Source organism: Leptosomus discolor, chromosome 7 (genome assembly GCF_034619465.1).
Source record: "Leptosomus discolor isolate bLepDis1 chromosome 7, bLepDis1.hap2, whole genome shotgun sequence".
Taxonomy (NCBI): domain Eukaryota; kingdom Metazoa; phylum Chordata; class Aves; order Leptosomiformes; family Leptosomidae; genus Leptosomus; species Leptosomus discolor.
In genome coordinates, this window is record NC_141397.1 from 52,160,601 (window position 1) to 52,172,875 (window position 12,275).

General features: G+C 44.8%; 1 protein-coding gene across 1 annotated transcript in view; it reads left to right on the plus strand.

Annotated features, from left to right (window-relative positions):
- Positions 1-12,275, plus strand: part of ATP13A5 (ATPase 13A5) — a 30,254-nt gene that overhangs the window by 15,585 nt on the left and 2,394 nt on the right. The window contains exons 13-23 of the mRNA XM_086467892.1: positions 268-329; positions 2,989-3,139; positions 4,446-4,529; positions 5,623-5,779; positions 7,186-7,303; positions 7,913-8,064; positions 8,228-8,391; positions 8,941-9,063; positions 9,867-9,946; positions 10,914-10,956; positions 11,823-11,932. Of these exons, the coding sequence (XP_086324018.1) occupies positions 268-329; positions 2,989-3,139; positions 4,446-4,529; positions 5,623-5,779; positions 7,186-7,303; positions 7,913-8,064; positions 8,228-8,391; positions 8,941-9,063; positions 9,867-9,946; positions 10,914-10,956; positions 11,823-11,932 (1,244 nt within the window). The remainder of the gene's footprint in view (positions 1-267; positions 330-2,988; positions 3,140-4,445; positions 4,530-5,622; positions 5,780-7,185; positions 7,304-7,912; positions 8,065-8,227; positions 8,392-8,940; positions 9,064-9,866; positions 9,947-10,913; positions 10,957-11,822; positions 11,933-12,275) is intronic.

Below are 12,275 nucleotides of genomic sequence, written 5' to 3' on the forward strand. Positions count from 1 at the left end.
GTAAGGCGCTTCCTGGGGCACTGAAAGATGCTGGGGGCTGCTAGGAACATGGGATATATATATATATATATATTTTTTTTTTTTTTTTCCCATCTTATCTACTCTGATCCTAACCCCAGGGAAAAATCCTCTACAGGTGCCCATGCAGCAGGGTCACACGGTGGGCAGGAGGCTTTCCTTATCCTGCCCAGGAGCTGGGGAAGGCTGGGGATGTGCAGAGGAAGGGATAGGCAACAGCAGGATAACTAAATATTTGTTTAAATTTAGACGGGCACGCTGACGGAAGATGGACTGGACCTGTGGGGAGTCATTCCTTCTGAGGGAAGCCGGTAAGGAAGGATTTAATTTAGCGAGTACTAATCTCAAGTATGAATGTACAGCCTAAATGTCTAGTGAGGAGGGAGGCAGCTGCACAGGATATGGAGACACAGCAAATAGCATGCAGCAAGAGACATTTGGGTGCGCTTGGGATGGCAGAGTGCAATGGGTGTCCCTGCTCCCTACTCGGCTCCTTCCCTCCGAGGAGGGCATCTGGGTGTTGCTCTGGCAGGCATAGCCCTAAAGGTCGCTGCTAATTCAAGACAAGCAGAAGTCAGCAGCAGCATGAGTGGTTTTTAATTACTCTAAGGGGATTTGGAGAATAGGCACAGAGCTCTTCAATTATGTCATTCACAGCACAATTCAATAAATATTCTTAATCTAGTCAATAAACCTTTCACCATTTAAATGTTAGGATAATGCTCTTTCTGTTGAAATTAAGTGTTGCTGACTTTGGTGCCTGTTGAATCTCACTTACCTTCTGTAAATCCTGCAAAAAATCCGTGAGACTACAGATCAGACCTGCAAAGCTCAGGTGTCCTTAGGGACTCCCTCAAACCCATGTCAGGCTCCATCTCAATTCCAAGCCCAAAGACCACCGAAATCCTCAAGAAATAACCACTATATAAACATTAAACTTGACTGTATCGAGATGATACTATTTAATTCATATTACTATGATCAGCTTCAGCTCTGTAGTGCCTGTTGTGCTAAACTGAAAATACTAATCTTTTGCAGTGGCCAGGACAAATCACACACCCCATATCTACTCCCAGGTTTTCATTAGCAGTTGTTAATATATCAGATACTTCAACACCACAGAGATAACCATGCCATAATGAATGAAAGAATGAATTCATTATGAGAGGGAAAAAAAATCACATTCCAAATACTTCCTCAGAGGACAGAGAGAAAATTACTATCTGATGCAAATTAATGAGAAGAAATTAATAAGTGTCAACCAATAAAACACTCTTCCAGTGGGACCAAACCACAGGCACATAGTGCAATCTCTTCTTGGCCCTCCTCCAGTGCGTCAGGGAGGCTACACTGAATGGGTGCATATTGAAGAGGGTTGGAGACCACCAAAAGGCAAACAGCTTGTGGCAGTGCCAGAGCAATTTCTACCAAGGTAGCCTTGTAGGTAGTGTCTGCTCACATAAGCAGCAGGAAAATCTGGATCCATATATCAGAACAAATTCATGTAATAAAAAAATTCTCTGTAAGTTATCAAAATGCAAAGCTGTCTTTGCAGACATGTCCAATCTGCACCCAGCTGGGAATCAGTGCTGGTGGCTTGCCAAAATGCAAGGAGGAGCTATTGCTGTCTGCATTGATCTCATTAGCCTATTTGCATAATTACTTTCTTAAATGTTCACATTTTTAAACATATTATAAGACTAGCTGTCAGCTAAGCTGAGTACTGTGAGACAATGACAGTAAAAGAATTTCATTCTACTTACAAAATACCCTATTGTATGTTTAATAAGATACAAATGTTTGCTGGTTTTATGTGATGTTTAGCAGTTTCACAGTGTCTCTCAAGTATTAATTAATTAATAATCCAATTATGACCAGGCTGAGAACAAGGTATAATTTGCTGGAAACAGAACAGACTTGGATGGCTCAGAGGGACAACAGGTCCCTAATTCTTGATCCTTTTAATAGAGCTGCTTGCTGTCACGCTGCTCACTTCCACATTCATTTCACTGTGCCTGTGTTAGTAACATGATAAGCTAGTGGTGATCAAAGGTAAATAAAATCTATTTAAATTTCTCCTTAACATGCTAGCCTAAAAGGTAATGGGCTGTGTTGTGGTCTGGCAGACACAGCTTGTCAGACAGCCAGTTTCTTAGAGGGGCATGTCTGTGTGAGAAGAGAGGTCTCTGAGAAATCACTTCAATAATGAAATTGTAGAGCCTTCACCCAGCCCAGCCTTGCATGTCTTCAGTCTGTACTGTGGGGCTAAGGAGGGAATAAACCTCAAGGCTGTTCATGGAAAGAAATTGGGCCATGAATCTTTGACAGTGTGTCTCAGTGTAACTCAATGGGAGTCAACCAAATTATACATTTTTAAAACTGAGGTGTGAGGGACAAGCATCTGGTGTCTGTGGTATGCAAATGTAAAATCTACAGCTGGAAGTGAAGGCCAGGCTCCTCATGGTTCTCCCATGTCACTCCCAGAGGTGCTGAGAGTGGCCTGATGGTGCTTAGCTATTCCTGTGGGTGCACAGCACCAGCCTGAGCAGATGCACCCCCGTTCCATACTGCAGCTTCACAAATCTTCTGCTAGGGCACATTGCCAAACTTCTTTGAGATCCCTGCTGCAAGTTGTTTCCTCTCTGACAGCATCTTCTCTGCTTTGTCCAATACCAAACAGCAACCGCCAAGCAGGACTCCTGTGCTTGTGACAGCCCCTCTGAGTGCTTTACCGTCTCAGTTGCTTCACATCAAGTTGAACTTGTGCCAATTAATTATTGGGCACTTTTTGTCCTCCAGAATGCAGTTGACCTATTAATGAGAGGGATGGGTAGGACAGCATGTTGCTTGCAGTTATTGGGCTCAGCTCCACTGAATGGAGCAGAGCAGCACCTGTATGCACCAGCTGAGGACTTTGTGAATCTGCATCTGTTGTACAAGTGGTCCCACTAACCTTCTGCTTTAAATCAGGTTTCAGAAAATCCATAAGTTCCCATCCAGCACTCCTCTGCCCTGGGGACCCGTGTGCGAAGCCATGGCAACTTGTCATTCACTGGTTGTTTTGAATGAGAAGATTCAGGGAGATCCGCTGGACATGAAAATGTTTGAGGGCACACACTGGGTAATGTGACTTGCATCCTCTGCATGCATCCAAAGCAGGGACACCCCCAACCTAGCCCATGGGCGTTTACTCACAAGTCAAGCTCAAATACAGGCCTGTAGGGGAAACTCCTTTGCAGTCCTGGTCACAACAGCTGGTATTTGCTCTGTTATTTCTACTAATGCCACGACCGATTTGCAGGATTGTGTCTGCTTTTTGAGAGCCCAGCAATCATTTTCCTTGGGGCTGCCTGCATTTGCTCTCTTAATTTGATTTGGAAACACTGGAGTGTAAGGAAGTGGAGGGGGAGCCTGGTGGCTGCTTGCTGGAAGCAGATGATCAGACCGTGCTGTTGGCCACATGGTGCACAGGCCGCAAGTCAGCCAACGAAATGCACAGGCAGGTTTTTATGCCCTTATGCTAAAGGCTGTTATCTCTAATTAGCAAAGGGGCAACTCTATAGAGAAACCAAGGCTGGAGCCTCCAGCTGAGTGAACAACAAGTCTCAGAGACACCTGGGGAGGAGGCAAGAGATTGAGCCTCAGGGCTCATCTGCAGGGATGGAGAGTTGCTTGGGTGGGAGCAGGACGGGAGGAAGCAGGAGCAGGAAAGGGGCTGCCCTTCTCCCTGCCACGTTCTACCGTGGAGGACTTCTGGGTCTCTGCAGGTAACAGCCTCATCATCTTTTTTCCTTCAACCTTTTACTCAAGAGAGATTAATCAATAAGTAAAGCAGATGGCAGATCTTTCAGCAGCACTGTGGGAAGGCATCAGGCTGGTGCTCGCTCCTGTGGAAAAGCAAGCAGCAGCAGAGCCACATGACAGCAGAAGGGGAATGTGAGGGTGAATGAGCCTTGGCAGCATGTAAAGTAACAGAGCTGGAGAGCTAAAAGCATCCTACACTGAAAATTACCACCCCATTTCTACACAGAACATCAGTGACAGTATTTCAAAAGCAGGAGACTGGAAGATAAAATCAGCCAGAGAAGGATAATTATTTTTCTTTCCCTTCATCGTTGATATGGCATTAAATTTACAGTGGAACTTCAGTTTAGAGAAACCACAAAATTTGACACAGGTTTTTATTCTCATCAAGTCCAAAGATGCAGGGCCATGTAGGCTTCTGCTAAGGACAAGGCTGTAGGGAGGCTGGCGCTGACAATGGATGGGAAGACTCATTAGATCATAACAAAACACTTCTGCATCTGGGTGCCAACAGTAAGGGGGAAACATAGTCCCATGGGCTACTGCCTCTGCTTTAACAAACAGGTGTGAAGCCAAAAAAACCCAAACCACCAAGTATCAGAAAAAATGTTTTCCTTGTACAGGAGATAGAAGACTCCAGTGCAGCTCAGGATGGGGCTGGTGCTCTTGACATCTGCGTCGTTAGACCAGGGCTGAAAGCCAGCAGTGTAAGTCCAGTTCTTTCTGAGAATGAATATTGTGTGTTTTCAACCTGCAGCGAGTGCCAACTCCTAGCACATGCACTGTTCATTTACCTGGGCTAGAGGCTGCAAATGCCTTCCAACCACTCTTGGTATCGTGTGGCATCTTCCCTCAAAAGAGACCCCCCTGGAAGCATAGGACCAGAAAAACAAATTCTGATTAAAGTGGAGATGCTGCTCCTGAAGTGGCACCTACAGCACTTAATGGGCCAAAACCCCCCTTGTTTCCAACTGTACTATTTGCACTTACAAAAGGTATAGACTTCTCACCGTGTATAGCTGCTGGTGAAATGAAATTACACAATCACTTTAAGTAAAAACTAATGCAGAGAAACCATGCAAATGGAAAAAAAATGTCTAAAGCATGAGTTCATCTGCAGGGAGAGGCTATGTGAGTAAGGACATGGCATTACATCGAGAAGCATGGACGTGGGTCCATGAGTCCTGCTGACAATGGTCATGCAACCCCAGTAGCAGATTTATCAGCCTCACCCCAAAGCACAGTGTTGTTTGCTTCATTCTTCCTTTTAAAGGCCCCTTGGGAAGCTCTGTGTTTTGACAGTTGAAAATCGTTATATTTCCAGTTCAAATGTTGACCCAGCCAGCTTCTTCCCAGTGGAAGGAGTGTGATTTCTGCTAGCAATACCAGGAAGACAGTGCTGTGGCAACAAGGAAATCAGTCTTGTTTCTAGGCCTGCTCTGTTCCCATGGTAATGTCACTGTAACTCATCAAATTTCAGTTCCTAGGACTGTAGATCCAGGAATATTACATTAATACGTGGTTATTAAGAGAAAGGCTGGGACAAAGCCTGGAAAACACCAGTTAAAACACTGAGGCTCCTGGGAAGTGTGCTGGGAAGACAGAGTTGTTGAGACAATGGTTCCCAAACTTGTAATCAGTTATCTGATCCCATAGCCAGAAGGCAGCAAAAGTGAAACAGTCTCCTATTAATAATAAATCACCTTAGCAAGAAAGACTTAAATGAGCTAAAGTTCGGAGTGGATTTGCTTTGTGTAATCAATGACTCGGATAACACCTCACTTTCCTGACCTCTTCCAGGCTCCTGTGGAAGGAATAGCAATCCTGCATCAATTCCCATTTTCTTCTGGGCTGCAGAGGATGTCTGTTGTTGCACAGAAGATTGGAGAGGAACAGTATGACCTGTACATGAAAGGAGCACCAGAAATAGTGTCCAGCTTTTGCAGACAAGATACCGGTATAGAATTGGGAAAGGGCAACTTTACAGTGCTTACTTGGACTTAATCCAAACCAGAGCTTATGTCACGGCTGAAATCCTAAAAGGATTTCCACTGGCCACACTGGAACTGCAAGTGTAGGAGACTTCCCACAAACAAGACCTGGGCTTGTTAAATGTCATTAGTTAACACTACAAACAAGTTTTCAATGTTTGCCTGTAAGTTAAAGATACGCACAGCCCAACAGCTAGTGAGATGCATAGCCTGAGGTTCTGCTGCCGTACATCCCTTGGCCAACTTGCATCAGGTGAAGATACAGTGCATAAATAGTGCTGACACGTCAAACTACCCAGGGCAGACGTAGGATCATGGTAATTGCATGTGTCAGCAAGCATGCTGTACAAGTTCTTAAACTTCCTCCTAATTTATTGCCCTGTAAATTCAGCATTGAGTTACTGACCCAGCTTGCAAAGGCGTTAAATCTCAGCAGTGGAAAACTCGCTGTAGACATGCAAATTACTGTTATTAAGGATAATTACTATTAACACTTGAGCCAAGACTTCTGTCCTCTCTCTGCAAGTAAACATAGGCTTTTCTTTTTTGTATGTGAACAATATTATAGGCTTGTACTCAAATTTGCCTGCAAACTTAAAACTCAGGTCGCATTCACTGAATACTTCAAAAGGATGCCAAGCAAATTCAATACCAATGGTCTGTCGCTCTGTGGTTTGTTATTTCAGGTGGCACTGACCTGAAAACAGGTGAAAATGGGTTTGGGGGACAATGAAAAAATTTAGTTTAGAACCACCTAATATCTAATGACACAAACCTCCAAACAAGTTGACATCAGCAAGAAAAATGTCTTCAAAATTATGTTTCACTGACTCAGGTTTCTAAATAGCTCTTCTTATCCTGTCTTGTTTGTTTCTATATTGATTAGAGCTTAATAAATAATTAGGTACCACCCTGTAAAGCTGTGATTGCATTATGTAGTGAGTACAAAATACTGCAAAGTTAAAAGGAACTCTTTGCTTTTAGAGTCACAGGAATGATCAGAGAATTGAAAACGTAGGATTTGAGAGAATTCTCACATTAAGGCATAAGCATACAGTTTCCTCAGTCACTCAGCATGTACGCAGTAAAGCTTAGGACAGAATTATGAATTCATGTCAGTCATTGATCCTCTGCCCAGTAATTCATCTTATCTACCTGCACCTTAACAGGCATTTAAAAAGTATAAAACAGATTCATAGGTCACTTATTTGGTCAGTTACACAGCTTTGGTACAAAAGGGCTGACTACTATTAGAGGCCACAGTGCTGTAACTATGGCTATAAAGCAATTTAAAGGGCAGGCATTTAACACTACAAAAGCAATCAGCAAGGATGGAATATTCTAACCATGAAACTTTTTTTCCTGTAAACAGTCCCAGATAATTTCTTAAAGGAGCTTAAGACATACACAAGCCAAGGCTTCAGAGTCATTGCCCTGGCCCATAAAGTGCTAAACTTAGGAAAGGATGTAGACGTGAGGAACCTAGAGAGGTAAGGTGTGCTCATGAGCTGCTGGTAGTGCTATGGGGCTGCTTTCCCATCTGCTTGTTAGGACCTGCCCTGACCCAAACCTTCCCTTCCTCTCCTGCTATAGGAAGCCTGTTGGGAAGATGTACCATGTAACACCTTCCTCTCAGCAGATGCTGATTACACTGTTAATTGCCCCCTTTAGTACTGCTCTTGCAAGGCTCACTGTGCTGAATTTCAGAATCTGTTATCAAAGGGTCATGACAGCTGGTTATTGTGCTTCTATATGGCAATATTATTTATATGTGCTTCTATATGGCAACGGATTAGGATTGCAACAGAGATTCTGTATGCCATAATCTGTGGGTTTCAGAGAGCCAGTTCCTGCAAATCTGTGTCCTTCTCTCTGCACATGCATCTCTGCTGCATTGCTCCTTCCTAGAGACAGCAATACTTGGATCAGCAGCTTGGCTGAAGCTGTAGAAATGTTGATGCTTGTTGAGCACTGCTTGTCTTGAACCCACAGCAGTTGTGTTTCCTGTGGAGCAAACATGTTTCCCACTGAGCATGGCTTTCCCATTGAACAAAAACCACAGGTAGAGTCTCGCTCCCTGTGCTGTCCCCAGGAAACAGCACTTACGTTTCTGTCTTTGTCCCAAGAGAGGAGGCAGAGTCTGGGCTGCTGTTCCTGGGCCTCCTGGTGATGGAGAACCGCCTGAAGCAGGAGACAAAGCCTGTGCTACAAGAGCTGGCTGCTGCCCGCATCAGGAGTGTCATGGTCACAGGTAAATCCCCCAGGCTCCTTCTGTGGTCATGCTGGCTGCCTTGGGGCACACACGAGAGAGATTCATTCCACCAGCATCCTCCATTGCACGTCCATGGTCTCTACCTGGGCTGTTGCCACGCTATGGCAGACATGAGGAGCCTGCATTTCCCCTATCCTTGCAGGGGACAACTTGCAGACAGCTGTCACTGTGGCCAGGAATGCAGATATGATTCTCACGGGCAGCAAAGTCATTCTTGTTGAAGCAAATGAACCAGAGGGCTCTGCACCAGCTTCCATTGCCTGGCGATTGGCAGAAGACTGCAAAGCAAACACAGCTGCTCCCCATGTAAGCATAGCCAGGGATGGTTGCTTTCGAGTGCCAGGGGGAATTAACAAAGCTTTTAATATCTAATAATTGGCGCATTGCTGGGGATTTGGAAGCAGCTCTGAGGAATAGCGGAAACCTGGGCGCTAGTTCGTAACTACTCCAGAGTATATGGAGGTGTGGTATGGACCATTCACCTGTTAGGGAGAAATAATTAATCCAGGGGTTCCTTGCTCGGAAATAACTACATGAATAATTGCCAAGCCTTTGCAGATGCAGTGGCCACTTCAATCATGCTTGAAGTGTGCAGAATTAATGCAATTACACATACTGGTCTGTGTGACTATTTGCTGGGCCAAACTTCAGTGTCTCAACTAGCAGCCTCTAGCTAACAGGGATTAGTTATGTGTGGAAATACATCTAGAAAATGAAGTACTGCCAGGCTTAAAGTTTTACAAAAAGATGCTGCAGAAGGCTGTATACCTCGTTGCCTGGAGGGAGGCTGATGAGGTGGAAATGAAATGGCCTTTTATGACCTCAGCCTGAGAATAAATGCTGTCTTATTTCTAGGAGGTATGTGCTAATACCGAGGAAAATATCACCTTGGAAGGAGAAACCTGCAACTACCATTTTGCAATGAATGGAAAGTCCTATCAGGTTATTATAAAGCACTTCTACAGCTTGCTGCCAAAAGTAAGTTCAGAGGAAACAAAGCACTTACCTGCCCTCCCTGTTTTATTAAGCGGCCATGGTGTTCTGGCTGTGAAAGGTATTTTTCTGTCGGTAGCTGTAACGTTGTCACTTCACACTATGACAACTCCAAGCAGCCTCGCACCATGCCTCAGGTTTAACCTGAACAGCTTGCTTTCAGCATCTTCTAAGACCTCAAATGACAAGGGTGGCTGTGGTGCTGCGAGCAGCTGTGCAGTGGAGCTCCTCCACGGTCACAGTGTTTAATTAAAAACATCAACCCCGTTCCCATGTGCCACTACCATAGCTGGCAGTGGCTTCTGCTCAGCAGGGGCATCAGGAACATGAAATACCCACATCCAGCAACAGAAATCTTTCACTCCTGTCGCCCAGTCCATAAAATAGCTGGCGCTGGGACAAATTTTCAGATTTTATGCTCTTTGGCCAGATTTTCAGGTAGGAGAAACCTCAGGCTGAGGAGTGTTATTGCTGCTGTCATCAACCATCTGTTCTGCACTTGGGAAACACAATGCCTTGCTGCTCTAAAGGCCACTGCAGTGCATGTGGTGATCGCTGGCTTCCAGCACCTCCTACAGAACAGGCAAGGCAGAAAACAGAGCAAGACAAATCTGATGTTAGAGAAAATCCCAAACCTAAGAGTAGCAAAACCATGGTAGGGTTTGGGAGATGGGATTAGAGGGTTTTACAAATGTGTCAGACACCCATCAGGGAGGCCTGATCCTGCCTTGGGGGAGCGATGGAGACAGAAATGCCTGCCCAATGCAGCCCGTTGCTCTTTCTTGCAGATACTCATGAATGCGACTGTTTTCGCTAGGATGTCTCCTGGCCAGAAGTCCAGCCTAGTTGAAGAGTTCCAGAAACTCGAGTAAGGTTCTCTTTTTTGTTTTCAAAACAGCTAGTGCTGCTCCAGGCCCATCCTTCTGACCCTCCTTTCCTCCACATTCCTCCACATGCGACCGCTGTTCGCATCCTTTGTGGCCACCCTCACCCCAGTTCCCCTTCAGGGATCCCTCTGCATCAGGAGTACCTGCGTCCCTCGCCCAGACTGAGCCACTGCTTCTCACCAGTGTAGTACAGAAGACAGCATTCAACGAGGCTGAGATAAAGATACAGAGGCAGACCTCCATGTATACAAACGGCCCCCACCCCCAGCAACTCCCGCACGGCTGCTGGTGCTGTCCTGGCTGCAGCTTTAGCAAAGCTGAAAACAACCTGACACAGTTGGGAGTTTGACCCCAAGGATGCTCCTTCAGGTCTCCCAAAGGAATGTTTCCTCCCTCAGACAGGACTCATGCTAACTATGGATCTTGCTCGCTAAGCATAAACAAGGCATGGTACCTTTCTGAAAAAGAAACAGCTAATTACTGGTTACGAGGTGCTTCCTCTGGGGACAAAGTTTCCTGTCCTCTCAGAGGAACTTCACATGTTATTTGGGAGCTGCTGTATTATTTCAGCAATTTCTGTGTCTTTGGGTCTACAAAGACAGTTGAGGAGAAAATGCCGGTAAAAGCCAAGCTGCAGCTGCAGGAGCTCCTGCAGGCATTCACACCCTGCTCCCTTTCCATGGCTCCTGGTACCAGAGGAAAAACACTGTCTGGAATAAAGTGGCAGCATTACAGCCTCTTTCAAAACTTAATCCTAATTTTGCCCAGTGCACTCTACCCCATCCTATCCCCATATACAACTCGCCCTCTGGAAAGAGCCACTGCCTTCTCCAGGGCCAACAGGAGCCCCTGCCCCGATGTACCTGCAAGCGCTCGGCCGGCCGGTGCCCCACCATGGGATCAGCTATGTGCAAGGCTTATGTGTTTTCCTTCTTCTTCCTCCATCAGTTACTACGTGGGTATGTGTGGTGATGGTGCCAATGACTGTGGGGTATGTAGAAGCCCATCTCCCGTTCTTGTTAAATTTCCTCTCTTTCAACCTAAGGAGTGCTGTGACTAGAGGCTGCCCAATACTGCTTGTCACCAGCATTTCTCAAGTTAGCCTGTGGGTATACTCCATCAGCGTGTCACTGTAAAATACTATAGTCTACACGCTTTTTTTAATATTAACATACACAATAACAGAAGATTACTGGTTTGTTTTTTTTCCCCAGAAATAGGGGCAAGAGACTTTTTCTTACACGTTTCTTACACAATTGTAAATTTGAAGGTATTAGCCATAAAAATAATTATTATATTACCTAGTATATTATTATAATCAATTAAATATTATATCTAGTAAATTATACACAACATAATAACAATATATTAGTATAATAAATATGTTATCATAATATAATTTTATAATAATGCATTAGCTTGTTTTGTAAAAGTTGTCCATAGCCTACACCTGAGCACTAGATCAGAGGTGACGAGGCCAGTGAGTTCATGAGACAGCAATAAAAGAAATATGAACAGGAGATTGAAAGGAATAGAAAGAGGATAAAATGGTAATTTGAGTAGTTTAGAAGACTGTTTAACAGGAGAGGTATGCACAAACTCCAGTGTGGGAAACAGCATACAGGGTAGTTCAAAGGATTTTAAATAGGTATAATGGGATTAAATGAACAAAAGAAATATTTAAGCTCCAGGGAAGGGAAGATATCTGGAAAATGAGATCAGCTGGGCCACAGAATAGAGGAAGATCAATTACAAAGGACACTTGAAGCAAAACTTGTAAAGCACCAGTAAACATACTGTGCAGTGTGGGAGGGGTGGATGGATGTCTCTCCATCTTCTGACTCACATGGATTTCAGGCTTTGAAAATGGCCCATGCAGGGATATCACTGACAGAGCAGGAGGCATCTGTGGCCTCGCCTTTCACTTCCCAAATCGCCAACATCCAATGTGTGCCGGAGTTGATCAGGTGAGTTTGCTGCGTGCTGCCCCGGTGCAGGCGGGGGTCGCTGCTGCCTGCTCTGAGCTCAGCATGTGGGAGTGCACTACTGTCAAAGGTGCTGATAAACCAAACTTAATTCCTCACTAACTATATCAAATATAACAGAAGGGGTTGAATTGGTTTTGATCCTCAAATTCCAGTACTGGGAGGTTTTTTGTGGTTTTAGGAGGGCATTGCCCATGGTGGCTGGTATTTTTGGAACAGGTATAGCCGTAGAGTCACAGAAAAGGGCAAGTGTAACAGTGACCACAGAACAGATTTGCTTGCCATTACTTAAAAAAAAATATATACCCATATGCTGCACACAGTC